The sequence below is a fragment of the Drosophila montana genome, unplaced genomic scaffold (genome assembly GCF_035044405.1).
Source record: "Drosophila montana isolate Dmon_TW-CO22-7 unplaced genomic scaffold, ASM3504440v1 contig_3733_1, whole genome shotgun sequence".
Lineage (NCBI taxonomy): Eukaryota > Metazoa > Arthropoda > Insecta > Diptera > Drosophilidae > Drosophila > Drosophila montana.
The window spans coordinates 6962724-6983694 of record NW_026998620.1 but is presented as its reverse complement, the minus strand read 5'-3'; the positions used below and the strand labels follow the sequence as shown (position 1 = coordinate 6983694).

The 20971-nt window shown below is 39.9% G+C and overlaps 1 protein-coding gene across 12 annotated transcripts in view; it reads right to left on the bottom strand.

Moving 5' to 3' along the window:
* The window catches only part of Dys (Dystrophin), a 172142-nt gene that overhangs the window by 25654 nt on the left and 125517 nt on the right, over positions 1–20971 (bottom strand). For 9 of the 12 annotated variants that reach the window (XM_064693746.1, XM_064693735.1, XM_064693738.1 and 6 more), the window contains 4 exons: positions 17615–17765; positions 14677–14800; positions 11791–11948; positions 1219–1269 (listed from right to left, as the gene is read on the bottom strand). In XM_064693746.1, the coding sequence (XP_064549816.1) occupies positions 1219–1269; positions 11791–11948; positions 14677–14800; positions 17615–17765 (484 nt within the window). The remainder of the gene's footprint in view (positions 1–1218; positions 1270–11790; positions 11949–14676; positions 14801–17614; positions 17766–20971) is intronic. The other 3 variants (XM_064693747.1, XM_064693737.1, XM_064693741.1) reach the window with 1 other exon arrangement.

Here is a 20971-nt window from a genome sequence, read left to right as displayed (position 1 = left end):
TATAAAATTATTATTAAAGGGTAGCGTTGTGCGGGAACAGATGTTGTTTTCAATATGATGTACTTTAAATACATGATAATTATAATAAACATTTAAATATGTCATGACTGCAGCTGCCGTCAATAAAATATTATACCCCACAATCGCCAGAGCCAACCCTGGTCAAGAACGCGTAATTTTGAACAATTTGTAGCAAGGTCAAATAGTTTAGTTACAATTTATAGACGCGGAAAAGCAAGTCTAATAAATTTCGAAATGCATCTTGAATATTCTCTTTCTAATGATGTTAATTTACTATGTGAGAGCTGTGAATTTAATTACTCGTAAAGGGCAATCAAAAATTTCAAACGTATGCCTGTCATGTCTTTCAATTCAAAGCTTTGCTTGGACCGTGGTTCGTGATTATTGTTTGTGCACAGAATTCATCAAGAAATCAAAATATTTGTGTATCAATTAACATTTGTGGCCTCAATTGGGAATCTCAATTGGGAATTTTTCTAAGGAATTACATTTTTCTCTTGCTGGATTCTTCTTCAAGTAATTGGTTAATTATTATGTACAGTTGTTCTTTATTTTTATGTAGTCTAGTTTAATTACATGCAGCGCTTTTAGCAGTAAAAAAAAGCTAAGCCAGTGCATTAATTGGTCGCAATGTGGCGCTTATCTGCGCAGCCACCCGTTCGAAGTGGGTCAAAGTTGCCCTGTGGTTCAAATCCCTACCGCAACTCATAAATTTGTGGGGTTGCAAACATGTGCGCTTCTAATAAACACGAGCATAGCTCTGTAATAAAAGAACATCATTAGAGCTCGTCCATTAAAAACCAGACGAGGAGACGGCAGCTTCGGATTTCATTCGAAATTCGAAATTTGCTGCATTCGGTGGCATTAATTATGTGCCTTGTGGCTCATGAATATCGGCCGCATCATAAAAAACAATATAAACAAGATCCGTATCGGAAGCGAGCCCCTCGTGCATTTGCAGTGTATATAGCAATTGTTATCATTGGACTGTTGGATAAAAGTGACAAATTTATGCCCCACTTTTGTTTCACGCAATTGTATGAAATGGGAGTGTGTGTTTTATGTTGTGCGTTATTATGTACAACAAATGAATATTATGGGGCCCAACACATGTTGTGAGATTTATGCTCTGGTGGGTTAATAGAATATGTGGACAAGTAATAACAGAAAAAGTATAACATAAAAGAGTAAACGTACTTTGAGCGTGTTGGTTATAAGAATTTGAGCTACAACTGAAACTGAACTGGTCTGTAAAATACAAAAGATAATTGAAAAGAAACAAATTGATAAGAATATTGACAGAAACATATTGCTGATTAATTACAAATGCATTAATGAAAGTTACGAAATTTATTATTTAAGCTGCAATTAGTTGCCTTCTAGACCTGCTGCCAGATGTGTTGCACACACATCTGAGCAACAGCTGCTAAACTTTTTGCCATCAATAAAAATTCCTTTTCACTTTGTTGTTAATGAACTACGCAGACATGCACTTTTTCAAAACAGCCCACAAATGAGTCCAATGAAAGCGACTTCAAACAAATGTTGACATCATCGATGAGTCCAGGAATTTGATGTGAATAACCGGCAAACGGCAAACGAAAATCAAATTGGGGCACAAGAGACCCTCGAGTTGAACTTTGCCTCGAGAAATGTTGTTAATTTCATACAAATTTTGACACTAGAGTGCCACAAAGTATTTCATTATGTGGCATATACATAGCTTTAATGAATGCAAAACCTTGAGCACATTCCAGATGGCGCCTCACACATGAGGCACGCACAGTTTGACTCATATCGTCCTAATTAACCAACTGACAACAAAGACAGTTGGGTCTGTCCCAGCCCCGTTCTCGTTCCCGTTGTCGTGTTGTCGCTCGTATGCTCGTCCTCGCCAGAGACACGGATGGAATGTGCACAAAGAGATAAGCCAACAGCAGCAGCAGCAACAGCAATAACAATGACTAACAACTGTAAAAGATAAAAAATCGCACATACGTACATCGAGATATGCAGATGAAGATGTGCCACAATGTAAATCCAGCTGAGATACATCCAGACATAAGTGTAAGTAAGTACGTGCGAGTATATAAAAGACGAGGCGTTGGCGTTACTCGAATCCCTACAAAGCTCAAACATATGACAAATATAAAGCAGGGCAGGCTGTGCCTGAGTCTGGGGCTCTCTCGCTCAGTCTGGGGCTTGATGTAGCCAGGGCAACCACATATAAAGCGATAACTTTAACAAATAAACTGCTGAGAAGTCCTCACTTCAGCAGGCTGGTGGATCTCATTCTTCTGCGCTCCCCTTTGAGAAAAAGATTCAATAAGATGCAAAGTAAATAATAACAAACGACCTTCACTTGTTGTCACCGAGCATCGCGCCCTTAGGCTTTTGACAGCCGGGCGTGGGATATTAAAAGTGTGGTCGGGCACAGTTCTAGGAAGGGCCAACACTATGAAGACATTCTCCTTTTGCCAGCATATGAAATGTGAGATGCAAATTGAATGCCTACTTATATACTGAACATGTTTATTCCAAAGTATATATGTGCATTTAATTAACTGACTTATCGCGACCGATATGCAGGGAAAACTCTTCTTAAGTCACATGTAAATTTCATTATCACGCAATGTGATAAAGAAAAACTGAGACGGGGTGATAATTATTATGGATGAGAAACCATAACTACCTACATACTTCTATAAAAATAAACGTTTAATAAGGATATAGAAAATTCCATTTATTTAATGGGATATTCAACTAACATTTGGATGTAAGATTTACCGCTCTGTTAACAACATGAACTCGCGCTTTTAAGACAAAGCTGTTAATTAAAATGTAAATCTTTGATATTGTAATCCATGCCCATGCTTATTATGAAAATTGACATACTTATAAGTACGTGTATAAGTTTTGGCAAAACATTTGAATTATTTGCAAACACCGACAACTTGATATCGTTTTGCTGTGTAAACAGCAATTTTTCTTTATAAATTTGCAGTCAAAATAAACTGTCTCGCTTAACTTATTTTTAAAAATTACATCAAAAAAATAAGTCTTATTTTAGCGCATGCAGCACAAAGGTTTGCTTAACGCCGTCACCATATTTTCCCAACCCCACAACAACAATAACAACCGAAAACAACAACGAAAACAAGTCGATGGTATATTTAGTCTAGAAGCTAGACTCTAGATAAAGTATCCAATACGCGCACAGCTACCGATGTACAAAGAAATTCACAAAATGCAAATAAAACAGGGAAAACTTAAAAAAAAAATTTGGGCGCACAATTTTAAACGTGACTGTTACAAAGAATTTCATATAATTTATCACACAAATTTTTGCCATGTTGCCGACGTCGCCGACGTTGACAAAAATTATTGTTATAAATTCGACCTTATTACTCTTGTTACTTTCGTTTGTTGTACAACAGTTTTTCGCGCTTGTGACTTGGGTTTTAGCTGTTGCTGGTTTTCAATTTCACTTCTTGGGAAGCAAATGCGCCCGAATTTAATATATTAAAATGAAAAGCAAAGCTTTGAAGCTAGAACACGACACTGAGCACAAAATCACTTTGTTTTTGGTTACTTATTGGGATAATTCCTCGCTGCACTGAGTACTTGCGTGTATCTCACGGATGCAAATGTATCTTTCGTTTGGCCAATGCCGGCTGATCGCGTTCTGCGCGCGCCGCTTCTACAAAAACGCAACCAACTTACGCGCCGACGTTTCGTAAACTGACCCAACAACAACGCCGGCCGCATGCGTTAAGTGAACGGCCGTCAGCGTCTCTGCCAGCGTCGACGTCGCGTCGTTGCTGCAGCCACTTTGCGCTCAAACTCCACAAGCAAACGAAACTTGTTCTCCCCAATTCACACACTCACACTCACGCTCATTGGGCTACTCCTTACAAGCACTCGGTGCACACTCACGCACTCACGAGAACTTGTTGCTCGCTTTTTGAGTTTTGTTTATGCCGTGGCATTGTCTGCATATGTATGTAAATATGTTTGTATGTGTGTTTCTATCTGTTCTCTGTTTTATTTTTTTATTTTTTTTTTGGCTAGTGTGCTTTGTTTTGTTTCCCGGTTGCGCTTTTTGTTCCCATTTTATTTGTCTCTCTTAGCTTCTGGCTCATTAAGTGGCTGTCGTACGTTGAGTACGTTGAGTGCTTGTCTACCGGCCAATTGAGTGGTGCTCTTGAGTGTTGTTGTACTCGTAACATTTCAATGAGCTTTACGATTTGCTTTGTTTATTGCCACAGTTTTTTTTTACGTTATTTTATTTTTTGGCTCAATTCGAAACATTTATAAATGCATTTGAATGGCTCGTTTGACGCTTTGCTTTATTTTTCGCTCATTTCGGGTTGCTTTTATTTGATTTTTATGGCATTTTACACGCATATTTTTGTGCGCGCCTTTTTTGGCTGTGAATGATTCGGGGCTTATGAGTCACGGACGGGTTGTGGATCATAATGGAGGACAGAAGGATTTATTCGTTTGATATATTCATGTTTATAAACAGACAAGCATGACCATGAAACTGTGAGAGATTTGTAAAGCTTTTGTCAAATGTGGACCCTCCTTGTAAGTATTAGTACACATAGATACATTTACACATAGATCCATCTAACATAAAATACAAATGTGAAAGATTTTTAAAGCTTTTGTCAAATGTGGACCCTCCTTATAAGTATTAGTACACATTTTTACAGGTACATTGTGGATATTTCTTATATAAAATACAAATTGCAGAGCTAAGACAGAGGTTAGTAAAAACAAAACAAATTAAATATTTCTTAAAAATATTTTTAGCTTGTAATTTATTTGCTTTCAAGATAGAAAATATGCAATACAAATATTTGCTATCTTGTTTGATGTCCAATTAAACGATTCCCACTAAAAATATTTAAAATATTGTTATTCTGCCTCTTACATCTTGATGAATATTTTCTGGGAATAGAAATGGCTTACTGCTCAATAAATTTCTTGCCGATTTTGAGGTCATCTTCATATGAAACAAGTCCCTTACGAACATAAATGCCACAATTGTTGGAATTATCAAAAGCATTTGCAAGCAAATTGACGCAGTATGTTTTTGGCCCAGTCAACAGCATTTTCTGCTCCACTAACTAGTAAAGTTTTTTTTTGTCAATGGGGGAAACTACAGATATCTTAAAATATGCCAATGCCTTTTGCTGAGGGTCTCACATCTAACAACTGCATGAGAGCCTTCAGCAAAGTTGGAGGGAGGCACAAATCTAATCGACAGATGATTTTATTAAATGCTGAAAACATTTGCTATTTGTCGCTTTTCACAGCCGTCGACATCGTTGCAGCACGTGGCAAAGTGGGAAAAATGCATGCAACGAGTTTATCAGAGGAGTAGACGTTTTTGGTTTTTTATATAATTTTAGACGCAATAGCTGTGGATTTGTCTACACTTGTGCCGCCAGCAAAGGACGTGGCAAAAAATTTTATTAACTGCAGACGCGACAGCACGGACGGATTGGCTTTGGACAGACTAAGTGTCAGCTCCATGGAGGACAAGTGTGTTTTTTCTACTTTTTTCCATTTTCTATTTTGAACTGTAGCTGGAAAATCTATTTTGAGAGCATAATTTTTCACACTGCCACCTTTTGGGGCAGCATTTTTCTTCCGTCGCTCGCCACATGCATATTTTTCCTCACAAAAGTCGATTTGTCGTCGGCAAGGCAAAAAGTATCTTTGGGCTTGTTTCTGCTGTTGTTTTTGTTGTCGGATTTCCTGCATTTGTAAATTGAATTCGAGTCTGTGAGCCGCTGAGGCTTCGCATTGAGCCATTTGCATGTGGTGTTTCGTTACATTGAAATTAATTTGAGAGCATTTTTGGCTTTTGTTCCTTTTTCACGTAAAAACGATAAATGAAAAATTCAGTCGAATTCGAATCTTTAAACTTGCCGTTTAATGAAATGTAAAAATGCCACCAATTAAGCATCACATTTATCTTATAAAAGATATATCTGTATATTGCGCTTCCCTTTTGGTATCCAGAGAGCTTATCTTTTGGGTTCAGAGTATAATAAATACACAAATATATATTTATATATTGAAAGCAAAGTCCATTTAATAGCTATCTTATGGTTATGCCATATTTTATTTGATTTTTTAAACGTTTACCAAATATTGCAAATAGGACAAGCAAATATTTATGAAAAATATGCCATACCCATTGCAGTTACAAGGGTCAAATTTTAAAAAGTTGCGTTGTACACAAAATGGCGCCGGCAGACATGAAAATACAACCCAAAAAAAATAATAAAAAACAAAACAAAAACGTGAAAGCGCAAATGAATTAAACCCAAGGCGAGTATGTACGCATATTTGCTTTCGCATATGTGTGTGTGTGTGTGTGTGTGTGTGTGTGTGTGTGTGTGTGTGTGTGTTTGCGTGCTCAGGGATGCACGTATTGTCAATATGACTGAACACGTTTGACAATTATACACGGTTACATTTCGTGGCATATTGGTGCACTTTTGCAAATAATAGCAACAACAAAAACAACAACACGCAACAAAATGGCGCATAAAGTCAACGCCTGACTGCGAGCGCAGTGTGTGGCCTTAAATTGATAGCGGCTGCTGTTGGGTAGGTGTGGGGGTTGCTGCACCTGGAGCTGAGTTACAATCATAGCCAAAGGAATCACATGGCGCAGCGCCTGGATAACCAAAGCCAAAGCCAAGCCATTTTAGCGTGACAATCAATTGATTTCCCAAGCGGCTGGCGGGCTATATATATATATATCTGTATGTTTTTATTTTTGCGAGCATTTTCAAGTTTTTCTGTTGCTTTTGGCATTGCAATCTTATTTGGCTTTTTGACAGGTTTGCTGCAATTTGTGATCAATAAATCATTTGCAGCTTGCTGTTTGCGTTTGGCTAATTTAAAGGACAAACATGGCAACAGGAAGGAGAAGATGAATGGGATAAAATTAAAAAGCATTGCAAACATTGTCGATTGTTTTTGTAGCCAAATGATATATATCCAGCTGCTGCTGCTCGATTTTTAATTGTTGTTGTTTTAATTGGCGTTTTCGACAATCGAGTGACATATTTTATAACGTTCATCATTATTTTAAATAGTATTTCGCACAACTTTTAGTTTTCGTATATTTTGTACGGTTTGTGTCTCGACTCTATGAATTAGTACGGAATATGAATAAATGTGCTGCATACTTTTGGGCTGCCTTAAAATTGACCCCTTGCCATAAAATTATGTGACGTACATGCAAAATGATTTCATTTATTATAACAATTTATTCACCTAGCAAAGACTTAAAAAATCAATTTTAAATTATGAGGCTGCTATAAATCACAGACTCTTAGGCAAGCAAGCTGGACAAACATAGTTCACACTGCGTATGAGTGATTTATTGAACGATTTTCGAAAAACGAAAATTGATTTCATTGTGTCTCGGCTGCATAATAAACTGAACTAAACTAAACTAAACGCAGCGCCAGGCGCTTCGCTGCAACGGCAACTGCTCTATTGGCGACCACATATTTTACACGCCCAAGCTCTCCACAAGGAAGCGGCAACAACAATAGCCAGAGGAACAGGGTAGACTCAAGGACAACATTAAGGACGAAGCCAAACATGGTCAGGCAGCGACAGCAGCAACAACAGCAGCTGTTACAGTGCCCAAGACCAGCGGTCATAAGGGGTTAAATGAGCTGGATGCTTGTGTGTGTGTGTGTGTGCGTGTGTGTGTGTCCAGCGTCAATATCGACCACATGTGGTTAAATTATGGCAAGCAGAAGTGTTGCGCAGTGTCAGCGCTCCAAGGGTTCCTGTTAGCTGCAATTTCTATGCGTTTTTGCCACATTTATTTTACAATTTTTCCAGTTTAACAGGAAATCCATGAAGCATATTTCACAGAGCAAAGCAATTGGTTTTTAGTAGCCCGCCCTGTGGCTCCTCCACACCAACTGACCAAATGTCGATTTTCGTCGTCGTATTTATGTGGCTTAAATGGCCACATTCGATTTTCAGGACAATTCCCTCAGTTCATAGAGTTTCTCCCGTAATTGCCCCTGCTGCTAACCAGTTAGCTCTATAAAGTGAGCTACTATTTTTCGCAATACGCCGGACAAAGTTATGCTATGATCATCTCCAGTCTAATGCCAACATCGGCCAGCCAAGTTTGACAAATTGCGGCGCAGACCTCGTTGTGCATTCTTCATTAGTATGGGCATTCATTTAGACCATGGCCAGTGGTTTTTAAGGGGAGCTCAGTGCATATTGTCGTGACATTGACTCGGTCATGCATCATTTGTGCGCCGGAAACGGTCTGATGAATAGTGGGGTCAGTTAGGCTCTAATTGGAGCCGCATTTGATGGGCAGGCATGCAGGCGTAATTGCATTCCGCAGCACGTTGATTGAAGATGCGGCACGTGCATGGCAAGTTTTGTGGTTTGCTGGTGACAATGTGGCACAAAAGATTAAGTTTGGCAGCCATTAACTAGCCAAACACTACAGAGTCGAAGGAAACTTCGTCGTTCCTGACTCTTTGTAGAAAGTTGGCTATTGAAATTTGATAAGTAATATCTTGGAAAATGCAAATTTAATTATATATTTTCCGTACAGCTTGCCACAAATGTCATATGCAGAAGGAAAAAAAATGTACAATTTGAGGCTGGCATTGTTGCCACATGAAAAGCTGCCACAAAAAGCTTCAGGCTTTGTGTTTGCTCAGCGCACTTTCAATTAATTTTTCAGCTGAATTGAATCACTTTAATTTCATGGACATGAAAAAGGTATCAAAATGTGGGCTACGCTGCGTGCCATTGACGTGGCACATTTTCATTTTCCATGACAGCGGTTTTTTTTTTGGCCGAGGCTGACGTCTCGGGCGTATGCTTCACATGCGAAATGCAAGTAAAAAATTGTGAAGCGCAAATGCAATTTTCAATTTAATTTAATACTCCCATGGCTCTTAAAAACTTTTATTCAATTAATAGAATTTCTCCGTGCGAGCCAAGTTGGCATACAAAGGACGGCAGACAGACAGACAGTTTTGTGGTCAATTAACCGCAGTCCTCGCTGCGGCTTAGAGAGTGCTGCTCCTGGTCAGCAGAGTATGGCAGCTAGTTGTGGGCAAAGTTGGTCTCAGATCGGCCAGGCTGGAAATTTTATGTGCCCAGCCGTTGGGTGACTTCATTTAAACGGAGTCAACCGCTCCATAAAGCGTTTATTTTAACACACAGAAAGTTTCATTTGCGCTTCTCCACGCTCCACGCTCCTCGAATTTCCATTTTTGTGTGCTGGTTTCCTGGTAATTGTTTTAAGTTGCATTTATTTAAACTTTTTACGTATTCTCTGTGAAAGCTCCCGCGCTCGGGGCTCGGATAACTTTGCCAGCTTGTTGAGAAAGTTTTTTAATTCTATTTTGCTCATTTTTTTATTTTTGTTTCTCCTGCATGTTGTTAATTTTATTAAAGTTTTCCTTATCAGTTTTTCGCCGGCTGCAACCTGCATGCAAAAAATGCCAAAGACCGCATGGTATAAAAATAAAAAGAAAAACAAACTTCTGTCAAGTGATGCTAAAAGCATTCTAACTAGTTGCGAATTTGATCCTGTTTTCACCTAATGAAATATTGAATATTTGGTAACAAGGTAGGAAAACTCAATCAATAAGACTTGAAACAGGATTCTCAAATAACGAACGAAATTTGTTTATATACCAGCTAAATATATTTAATACAGCTTCAATTCAGCAACAGACAATTAAAGAAGCTTATGTGAAGTGAATTAATTCCAAGTAAGTTAATTCCTAGCCTAACTACATTTTCGATTCTAAGATTCCAGCAATTAAGTTAAAGTTATTTTCAAACAATTTAAATTTAAAAGCTCAAAAATAGGTCACTGAGCTGGCTCTCATTAGGTCGTTTATGCACACAAATACACTTGGATTTGTCTAGTTAGACTCAATAAAATGTAAACTGCTCCCCGGTGCAAAATCTATGTACACACAAAAATATCAAAGGAGCGAGAGAGAATGAGAGAGGAGAGAGAGAGAGAGAAATTTAATCTAGAATACATAAAAGACGAAAAGCAAGGCCACAAGGCTGGCGAGCATATAATAAACTGACAGGATGAGCCGTACATTGTTTTCATCTAGATTTGGATTTAGATAGATTGTGGCTGGCTTTAAATATGTGGCCACATTAGCATATGCCACAATGTTGCACTCTAAGTACCAGAAATGGGCGCAGAGTGAATGAAGCCTTAGGCAGGGCGCGTTAAGCCCTTAACGCTTGACATCCTAAGCCAACTCAGAACTCAGTTCCTTGCCTTTACCACTCAAGTGTCATATTTATGCGCACTTTGCTGCAAATATTTTTCTATGCCGCTCACTTGTTGTTTCTATTTCCAGCACATACACAATGTTTCTTTTTATGGCATTGTGCGCCTTGTTCTCTATTGATTTTCGCTTCAGCTTAGCCCAGTTGCCGAAAAGTATGCTACACCATACATACAGCATACATCATACACAATATGTGCATTTTATGCGCTTGGATATTTTATACAAGCGCCCACTGAACGAGTTATATATATATATATAAATATACAATGTATTTGTGTGTGCGGGTGTGTGTGTTGTGCTTGTATATCCATTGTTTGCACACTCTGTGACATTTTTATGCGGCCAAACTTTGTTGCATTAAATTTACGGTGCGTATGAGTAACGACAGCCGTTGCCATCCGTCCGTCACATTTGTGGCAAATATTTTGTTGTTATTCTCGTTGTTTTTGTTGTTGCTGCTGTTGTTTTGCAAACCAAACGATATGTGTCGTAAAAAGCACACTTGCATTTATTAGCCATCAGCTGAACCCACAACCGCAGCCCCAACTCTAACCCACAATCAAACTGCCAAGAAAGACCCCAAATTCTATGGAGTACAATGGCAATGCGAAAGCCAAACCTAAAGCCAAAGCCATTCAACACTTTCAAAAGTCTGTGTTGTTTTTCGTTTGTTTTGTTGTTGTCGTTGTTGTTGGTATTCTTTTGTTATTTCCATGAGACATGGAATTGTAATTGAATAATTTATTTAGCGTGTGTGCTGAGAAAATTAAACATATATATTTATGTAAGCATAAAAGCTGATGATGCAACAATATCTCTTTTTAAAGAGTCCTTGGCAATATTGTTCAAATTTCCAATGTGATTTCTTCACAATTATTATTTTATCTTTGTAACTATCATTTTATGATTTGCACCTGCAATTCCCCTATATTTATCTGCAGTTTGCTTTAAGCACGGAAATTACAAATTATTTCTGCTCCTAATGATTCCATTCAAAGGCCTACCCACACTTACAGCTCTGATTTGATTTCCTCTACAAATTGCATGCTCAAAAAGTTTGAGCACCTTTCCACTTTGCAAATATAATTGCACAAAAAAAGTACGCTCGCACACAGACAGACACAGACAAGGACACGGACACAGACACACGCGCACATGTGAATGGGGTCCTCGAAAAAAGAAAGTTGAGAGCCTCCAACTGCTCAGGCTAAAACAAATTGGAAGCCATACAAATTACAAAAGCAAAAAGTCACGGTCGCTCCCTGGGAGTCAATTCTCAATTTTCATAAGAAAATTCACCCGCAAGTCAGAAGAAAATTATGAAAATGTAACACAGCGAGAATGTGAATAAAGAAGTAAGTATAATCGTGGCGTGGCGTGTCGCGCCGTGCCGCGTCGAGCCGTGCTGTGGCAGACTTACCGTCATGTATTCATCCAAACGATGCTTCCAATTGTCAGATCTATCGATTAGATTGTTCCATTGCTCGGAAAGTTTGCCCACCTCGCGTCGTATGCTGCGTGCCAGCTCACGGCTCTGCTCCTCGGCAGACATGTAACGCGAGTCGGAATCGTGGGCGGCTGCAAGGATACGCCAAAAGGCAAATATGTATGAGCGAACAGTGCGAAAAAATTATACAAATCGGTCGGCAGTGCGGCAGAGGGGCACGTGCAGCCAGGCTGTAAGGCAGTCAAAAACAATTGCACCTGCTATCAAATTTGGGAGGATGCCCCTACCTGCCCGCCCGCTTCTGCTGCTGGCACGTACCTTGCCGCACCGCGCACACAACTTTATGAATTAGAGATGATTTTATGGTTCTTAATGTCTACAGACAGCGATGATTACGCTGACGACGCTGAGCCTTGAGAAGGGGGAAGGCGCAACTTTGATTATGCTGATGGCGCACAGTGATTAAATTTGCAATAAAATAATCTCAGCTAGTCACAAGTGTCAAACAATTGTCGAGAATTGGGCATATCAAAATAACAGATACGCTCAAGGGATAAGTCAAAGTCTAACTTGGCTGGAAATGAGAGAGAGTTGGCTTTCAATCAAATTAACAGCTAATCGTTGCGTCGTTGCAAACAGATGCGAAGAGTAAGCTTACAGACATAATTAAGATGAAGACTCCAAGTGGCTTAACATATATTTAAATTATTGATTAGATGATTTCATCATGCCAGTAGAAGACCCATAATCCCAGGCGGTCAGCCAGGAGGAAGTTAAGCAATATCCTTCTTCAAATCGACAGGCAATCGAACAAGAAAATAAGAAAGCAAAAGAAAACATAATGGAAGTGTCATGAAACATGAAGGACAGACAGACGTGCATGTGGCAGAAATGCATGAGCAGCCCATGCACAGCGAGTGACAAGTGGCAGCTGGAACTGGAAGCAAGGAACAAGCAAACCTTTCAGCTGAAGGCACTACAGTGACAGTGAGAAGTATGACAACAACAGCGGCTTCTGCGGCAGAGCATCGATGAATGTCAGAGCCGTTGGCTAAATCTAAATTTAATTTAATGCACGAACGGAGCTGGCGAACAACTTTTATGTGCCCAAACCTGGGGCATTGCTCGTCGGACACTCGACATCTGGTAATATGGCGCTAAGCAAATATCAGGACTAAAATACTTTGAGGAGCAGCCGCCAGCTCCAAGGCTGTTGTAATATTCAAATTCAATTTAAGATTGAGTTTATCGCATAGATGTTTTCTGCTCTTTGCGCCTTGCGCGCCTCACTGACTGACGACGTCGACAAGAGTTTGATGGAGATGATGGAAATGGAAATGCAGATGAAAACGGAATTTAAGAAAATCAGCAAAACTTTTCATTTCGCCTTGATTTCAATTCTAGTGCAAGTTTCTTTTCAGACGTGCACATTTTTCCGAAAGAAATTTAATTTTGTTTAATGCCAAACCCAACTTGAAATTTAAATTCGAATTTACATAAACTTTTTCAGTGGTCAAATAAAAACAAAAATTGATAGATAGAACTAGGTTAAAAGCAAAAGTGAATGTACAATTAATGTTTGCTAAAATTTTTAGTTGACGGAAATGGTTTTTAGATATATAAAAAGGGAATCTTGAATCCATTTTCTGTTAAAACAGCAGTGTACTAACTTTTGAGAAAAAAATCTATAACACGGCTTCTTTGGGAAGTTATGTAAACTAAAAATCAGAAATAACATATTTATAAGATATATATGAAATATGTTTATAAATGTAATGCATATTTCTTAAGAGAAAGAAGTTTACAGAAAATGTACAAAATTTATTTGCATCTTGTTTTCTAGTTAAAATTATTTCAAAATTAAATCAGGCACAATGGAAGGAAATTGTGAAACGTGGAACAGATTTAATTTAATTAACATTAATTTTATTGTCGCTCATGCAGACACAGGCAGCAGATAGCCGCAGAGTAAACATCAATGGTTAAATTCAAATGGCGGCTAAAAGCACAGATTCAATAGCCACACAGAAATACCAAACTTAATGGCACACTCACACACACATAGTCACACACACACACGCAACTGTTGATGGTTTGGCACTAATAGCGTACTAATCGCACTAATTGCTTTGGTTGCAATTATCGTTGACGCCTTCTGGTGGGCGCCATTGGCGAACTGTCGCCATTGTGCGATTGTGCGAATGCTGCAAGCCAAAATAAGTTAAACTCATGCCAGGTCCCCATAGTCATTTTCTAAATTGCTGGCTGTAGTTAAAAAGAACTAAGCCCCAAATACAACAGGCACGAAAAAATAAATGCAATGGAACAAAATCAATTGGCGATTCCGCACAAGCCGCACAGCAGTTGTCTACTTTTAGGCGCCTCACGTGCACACAACTTTCTGGGCGTGTATTTAGGTGTGTCTGTGTGTGTGTGTGTGTGTGTGTGTGTGTGTGTGTGTGCTTTAGTGGTTAAGCCAGCCGTTAAGCTTGTAGGGCAGAGCTCAATGGAGTTCTCGGTTGTACATGCTGTGTTGATGTTTGATTCTGAGATTTGCCAAACAAATTGAAAATGCAGTGAATGGCAATTGTTGAATGCTGATGAGTTGTTTGGTTGCTGCTGGCGGCATGAATAGCCTGCCCAAGATTTGCAAAGCTGATTGCAAGGGAAAAGCTTAAGAGAAGGGAGTCGCAGGGCTGTAATAGGTATTTTTAGTTTATACGAAATTTAAACTACGACCCAAATGAGCTTTAAATAGTTGAAAATTCATGGTCACTTTTGTGGTCAAAGTTTATGTGCGGGTGCGCACTTACTATCTGCCATATACATAATAATTTAATGGCATATCGTAAAACTTACCCTCCGTATCGCTGGTATCCGAAACGGGAGCCTCGCTGGCTATATACTGACGACCGCTCGTTAAATTGCTCTCAACAATTGGGCGTTTATCCTCCAACTGGCGGCGAAAAGCTTTATGATCATCCTGCAAGCAAAGACAGGACACAAAAGAAATGAGAATTTGTTGGCTATGGCTGTTTTGGTTGGCAAATAAAATAAAATATTACACAACTATAGTATATGTATATGTATTGGTCAATGCTGCAAAAGATTTATTTACGGAACCCAAACTGATGCAGCCACAAATAATGCGAGTAATGCTACTTGGTCAGCCATAAACTATTTGCTATACTGCCATAGCTTTCCAAATGAAATAGCCCCACAAAAAAAGGGCAGTTAGCGCGCGTTTCAAGTGCCCCACCAATAAAACATCATAGAAACTCAGCAGCATGAAGAGCTCACAATAAATTCCGTGCTTGATGCATTTAGTGTAGAAATAAAAACTGCAACAATACTGCCAAAAGGCGTAGCAGGCGAATGCTGGCGAATCAAATGAATGGCAATACAAAATACAAGCCGAATTCCTTTTAAAGTTTGCCAGAGCCGCAACTCAAGACTCGGCCCCACACTCCACAAGCCGAAATGTAAATGTCCGGCAGACCGTAACTTAGTGGCAGGCAATAGATTTCCAGAGCCTGCCAGCCAGGCTTCAAGGGTGAAAGTTGCCTCATTTTTTTGCTCAACTCACAGCGGGGGATTGTGTGCGAGTGTGTGTGTGTGCTGGGGGTAAGTGAAATTCAAGTGGCGCACGCTGTGTTAGACAGTGTTTCCCCATTTTCAACTAGCCAGGCCAGCTCTGGCTGCTGCCATTTCTACTTCTCCGGATTTTTTTTCTGGCTCGGCAAGCCCTTAAGTGATTTCCGGCATACATATGTGTACATATGTATGTATTTATGTATATACGCTGATTGTGAGTGTGAATGCTTTTGACATAACAAGCATCATTTAACAATTATTTAAGAATCCGCAGCCAGAGCAGTTTAGCCAAGTGGGACTTTCAATTCAACTACGCAATTCGGTCAAGTTGGGCAGTTAGATACTTGAGCACATTGAGCACGGAGCAGGAGAATCGATGGCTGCTCAAGTGGTCTCACCAGAAAGAGCGAATGCAATGTATAAAGCACATTTCTTATGTGGCTATAAAAAACATTGACGCACGAGCTGCTGAATTATGTAATGCCTACACCGAAATCGCATTGATAGGCCAATCGCAAAATTCCTGAATTACAACATTTGAGTCTTATATTTTCATTAGAAAAATAAGTTAGAATGCTCTAGTTGGGAGAGCCCGACTAGGGGATACCTTGAACAGGAGACGGTAGTGGAGAGGCGGTAGCTACAAAATGAAAGATACTTGATCTGTATATATACTATACTAGAAGTCACGTATCAACTTTGCTGACTCTCCAAAAGATTTGATCGAAAAACAGGATTTCAATATTGATTATTATCGATTGCTTTACCGCGGGAACTACGAGCAGCTGCGTTTAAGCCTCTCATACATACGGACGGACGGATGGACAGACGGACAGAATGTCGGACATGGCTAGATCGGTTCGGCTTATCAGGAAAATATATACACTTTTTTTCTGCCTGTTACATACATTTCAAACATTTTCAATGGTAATAAATGGAAAATTAGTCAAATGAAAAACAAACTAATTCTATTTACTTTGCCAACATTACCGGCAGGCACATTCTATTCATTTTGCATTTGGCAATTACATTTAACAGAAAGCATATCAAACACATTGTGAATTGTATGCGATAGTTTTGCATAAACAAATATATAATCGTAATTAAATGAAAGCATATTCGCCTCAATTGATTCTCAGTCCATGCACCATGACATTCATTCAATAGCCAAATATGTCGACCATACAATTTGTTAAGCTTGACTCATTTTGCCTGTGCATGGTACTTATGTTATTATATTATCATATGAAGGGGGCCTTGATATTGAAACTAAATATCTGAATGCGGCGTTAAGTGCGGATTTTCTATTAATTCCGTTCAGTGTGAAATGCGATTTGCCTGACATATAATTATGTCTAAATATTTGCTCGAAATATGCCCGGCACACAAAATGGGCTTGCCAACCACTTTATGCGCCATTAAATCACAGAGACCCTTCATACAGCACACACACACATTCGCACACACACACGCACACAGAGAGGCGAAAAATTACAAATTGTGCCAGAGAATGGCACTAAAAATGCCAGCGTGCCGCACTTGTTCGCAGCAAAGCCTTCCACACAATTAGTTGGGCAGAGCAAATTGAGGTGCAGCCGGGGCTTTGCAAAAGGTTAAAATTGGGTCGTTCGCGGCACACAAAAAACGGCAAAAGCCAGCAACGACCTCATGATGAGCACCAGCTGTAGAGTGAACTTTGTGCTCGTATTGAGGGCATGCTTATTACAAGTACTACACGTATTTACTGAGGATCCAGCTGACCCGAAGGGTACTCACTCGGAGTCGTGTATACCGTAACTTTAAAACTAAATTATAATTTTATGAATAACTCGTATGCGTTAGTATAGTTGCTAAGCTAGTTTTAAATGTAATGCTCAAGTGCCTTTAAGTGCCTAAGTGAATAAAGGCTTATAAGCCTTTGGGGAATACTTCATATAACGTGTATCGAGTAGAGAATATGACTAAGAATTACATTTAGTTGGTTATAAAATATATACATACATATATATGCATTATAAAATGTATAATGGTAAATTTTATTATATACACATTTTTATAACAAATATGAACATAATTTATAATAACACAGTCACATTGCAAGCATTTGAATACACATCAAAATATCGGTATTGGCAACTATCGAATAACGTAAGCAGCCATAACCGATAGTTTCGTAATCTAGTTCTCTCGTAGTTCAACTTACCAACTGCTTTTGTAGACTGGCCGCATCGCCGCGCACTGGCCCCAGGCCCAAGCTGCTCAGCTCTGTATCCTTGCGAATGACCCATTCGGTTAGCTCGCGGAGGGACAGCAACAGCGCATGCCAGTGCTCCGAATTAGATTCCAAGCGATTTCTGAAAGCAAGCAAGGGCAAAGGGCGAGGTTAGTAGATGCCAAAAAGTTTACCAATAAGACACATATATATATATATAAGCGTTATAATAGTATTAAATTTAATTTGGCACTTTACAACACAGCAGCCAAGCAGCTGTGTTGATTACCAGCACTGCCCACAAAATGGCAGCGACAATTTGTCTGCTTCCGCCCATCTGGCTGGGTGTGCGTCTAATAAACCCTCCCACGCTGCGCCCGAGGGCAGCCGACGACCCAAGTGGCTGTCGTCTATGCTAAAATTCAGCTGTCGCTGTAATTGTCAAATGCCCTGGCTTTATTTTCATTTTATTTGGCCAAAGCAGCATCCTGTTGGCCATATCGCCGGCATACTTTTTGCCCCATTTCTTGGTTGTTTTTCGGAGCCATAAAATCTAAAAAAAATCTGCATCCGCGCGCGCTCCGTAATAACAATAGTCGTCTGGGATCGTCAGAGAGACATCGCTTTGTGCTTTTGTCTGTTTATCTTTGGCGAAATTCGTTGGCTCGTTTTCTTTATTATTATTTTTCTTGTTCTTCGCGTGTAATTAAGGCATGCCGTGGAATTGGATTCGCACCCTGGCACCCAGGCATACATATGTACAGGGGTTATGCTTCCAGGCTGCTGCTCACTTAACGCCCACTTTCGTGTGTCGTCCAAGAAAATAATAAAAGGAATAACTCGCCCCGGAAATATGCTTGGGAAATAAGATGTATTCAAAAATTCGTGGGGTGCCCACTTTGCCTTTTGTGTTTTTCCTCTTTGCTTACGGTGGGTGTTCTACGTATTCCCACTTAAACATTTTTTTCTCAACGTTTGGCAATTCCTTGTCAGATTTCAGCCATTTTTTTGACAGCTGCTGTCGTTGACTTTTGCAGACACAATTAGTGCGGCAAATAGATTGAGCCGGTAAATGATCTGGGCAAAGTTGGAAGAATTCATTTCAATTGTGAATGTTTTGTGGTTTCGTTTAACTTTTATGAAAATTGTTTGACCAATTCGTAATAACTTTATTTGTATTAAAGGCAGTCAAGTAATTTTAAAGAATGTCTTTGGCAGCTTGGCGGTCATTTCGTCATCAGTTTATCCAGTGGGTGGATTTTGCGAAAAGCGTGAATCGGATTATTAACAAAGAACAGAATAAAACCCGTTTTATAACAATTTTCCTCAGTTCATTGAATGTACTGATATCCGACAAGTGTGATACACTTCCCAAATGAATTTCAAAATAAATTAAAGTACACTTTTATAAAAATAGAGCTTTCTGGTGTTATATAATGTATTCTGATAGAGTATTTCAACATCTACTTTCAAATTTATCCTTTGGCATTTTATATTGTTGTCGCCATGCATTGAAAGAAAAGAAAATAAATATTGTAATTTTGCAGATCTGTCAGTGCTTAATACATTGATTGAGCACGGCAATACTTTGAAATCCATCATTTTAACGCGCATTGGACTTGGAATATAAATTGCAACCCTCAAATTTTTGGATGCCACCCGAAGTGTCTGTCCCAAATGTAATTTGAGCAAGAAACCACACTCATCGCAACCGTACATGAATACCCGCCCACATGAGGTTCTTTTATATGAAGTGGGTTCATCAATCTTCGCGCAACTCAAACTCAAACAGCAATCAACAGAGCCGGCCAAAAAGGATGTGGCACTGTAGCTGAAACACCTGTAGATGCCACAAAAGAACACAAATGAAACTCGACAGTGAAAAGTTTTGTTTGTGGTGGTGAGGAGAAAGGATAAAAGTTCAAAGCCAAGAACTATGCACCACCAAATGACCCAAAGCGAGAGCCCGCCGCCCAAGTGACGCGTCTAATACAAACAAGAATCCGATGGCAAGAGCGAAAACTTTTCAAGTGCTGTCCGAAATATTTCACTGGAATTTATAAGCTGGCAAATCTTCGGCAGCAAAGCAAACAACAAGTGGAGCCAAGGCAAACAGAAGGCGAGCCAGGGAAGCAACAAAGCAACTGCTGGGGGCCAAACAACGAGAACGCGAACGACAACGATAACGACAAGGACAACAACAATAACAATATCGGAAGTGGCCAAACTTGGCTAACGGAAATATGCCAAAACGCCAACAATGAACGTAAATAGAAAGCGTCTCAAACTGACAAAGAATAATCATCAGAGTTTGGTCAACAAAAGCAATGCCAAACGGCACAATGCACAGCGGGGCCTGTTCGGGTGGCTGCTGAGTGTGGCCGAACATTTTGGCCACACTTAAGGTGTCATTCGTTGGCTGTTATGCTGTTGGGGCCTAATTGAAAAGCGCTCCAAGAGGACGTAAAATATTGTTGCCTACTTTCGCGCGCATACGCTCCGTTGTGCACAGTGACACTGGCACATAATTGCCATTTATATTCATTCTGCGTTCGCTTGTTTTTCAACGCTTTTCGCGTGTCATCATCATTATTCATTTTAAGCCACCCAGCACCCCGTCTCACTGAACGAGTAAACGTAAACATCGTCGACTGCCTGACTTTGGCCCACAACAGCTACGGATTCAGCTTCAGCTTCAGCCCACGGCCGGCATCAATATCAACAAGCGGACAATATTTGTATACGCTGGCGTGCTTTATTTATGAAATGTGAAAATGACAAACACAGCGACATAGTCAGGCACAAGCCCAAGCACAGACCCTGGCCCAGGCCCAGGCCCGGGACAAGGACCAACGCTGGCCATTTGCACTGGTTTCCATCATATTGCTGGCTGGGCAGCTGTCAGCGCCTGGCCAGTATTGGACACATGAACGGCGGGTGCGGAGTGACACAGTGTTGCGCCCGTGTCAGTTCTGCCGGTTCCGTCACTTTTCACGCGTTTCGTTTTTATTGATTTTCATTGGCTGCCTGCCGTTTGATGGTGAATACTCTCATACATCTGGCTTTGTGCCTGGCCGGGCGTAAACTGTTGTTGTTGTTGGCCAGCCCCGCCTGACTGGCTTGTTTGTAATGTTATTTTCGCATTTTCATCATCACAAAGTCTTTAAACCAACCATGTTGTCTGTGGCTGTGGCAAGTGACACACAACTTGAGGGTAATGTGGTTTAATTAACGCATCAGCTTGTAAGGCATACGCCCAGTATCCGCGACAAAGAATGGCTCTTTAAAGCTACTTAATTGCTGGCGTTGCAAAACCCTTGTAAAGATTGGAAAAATGCAAGCGAGTAA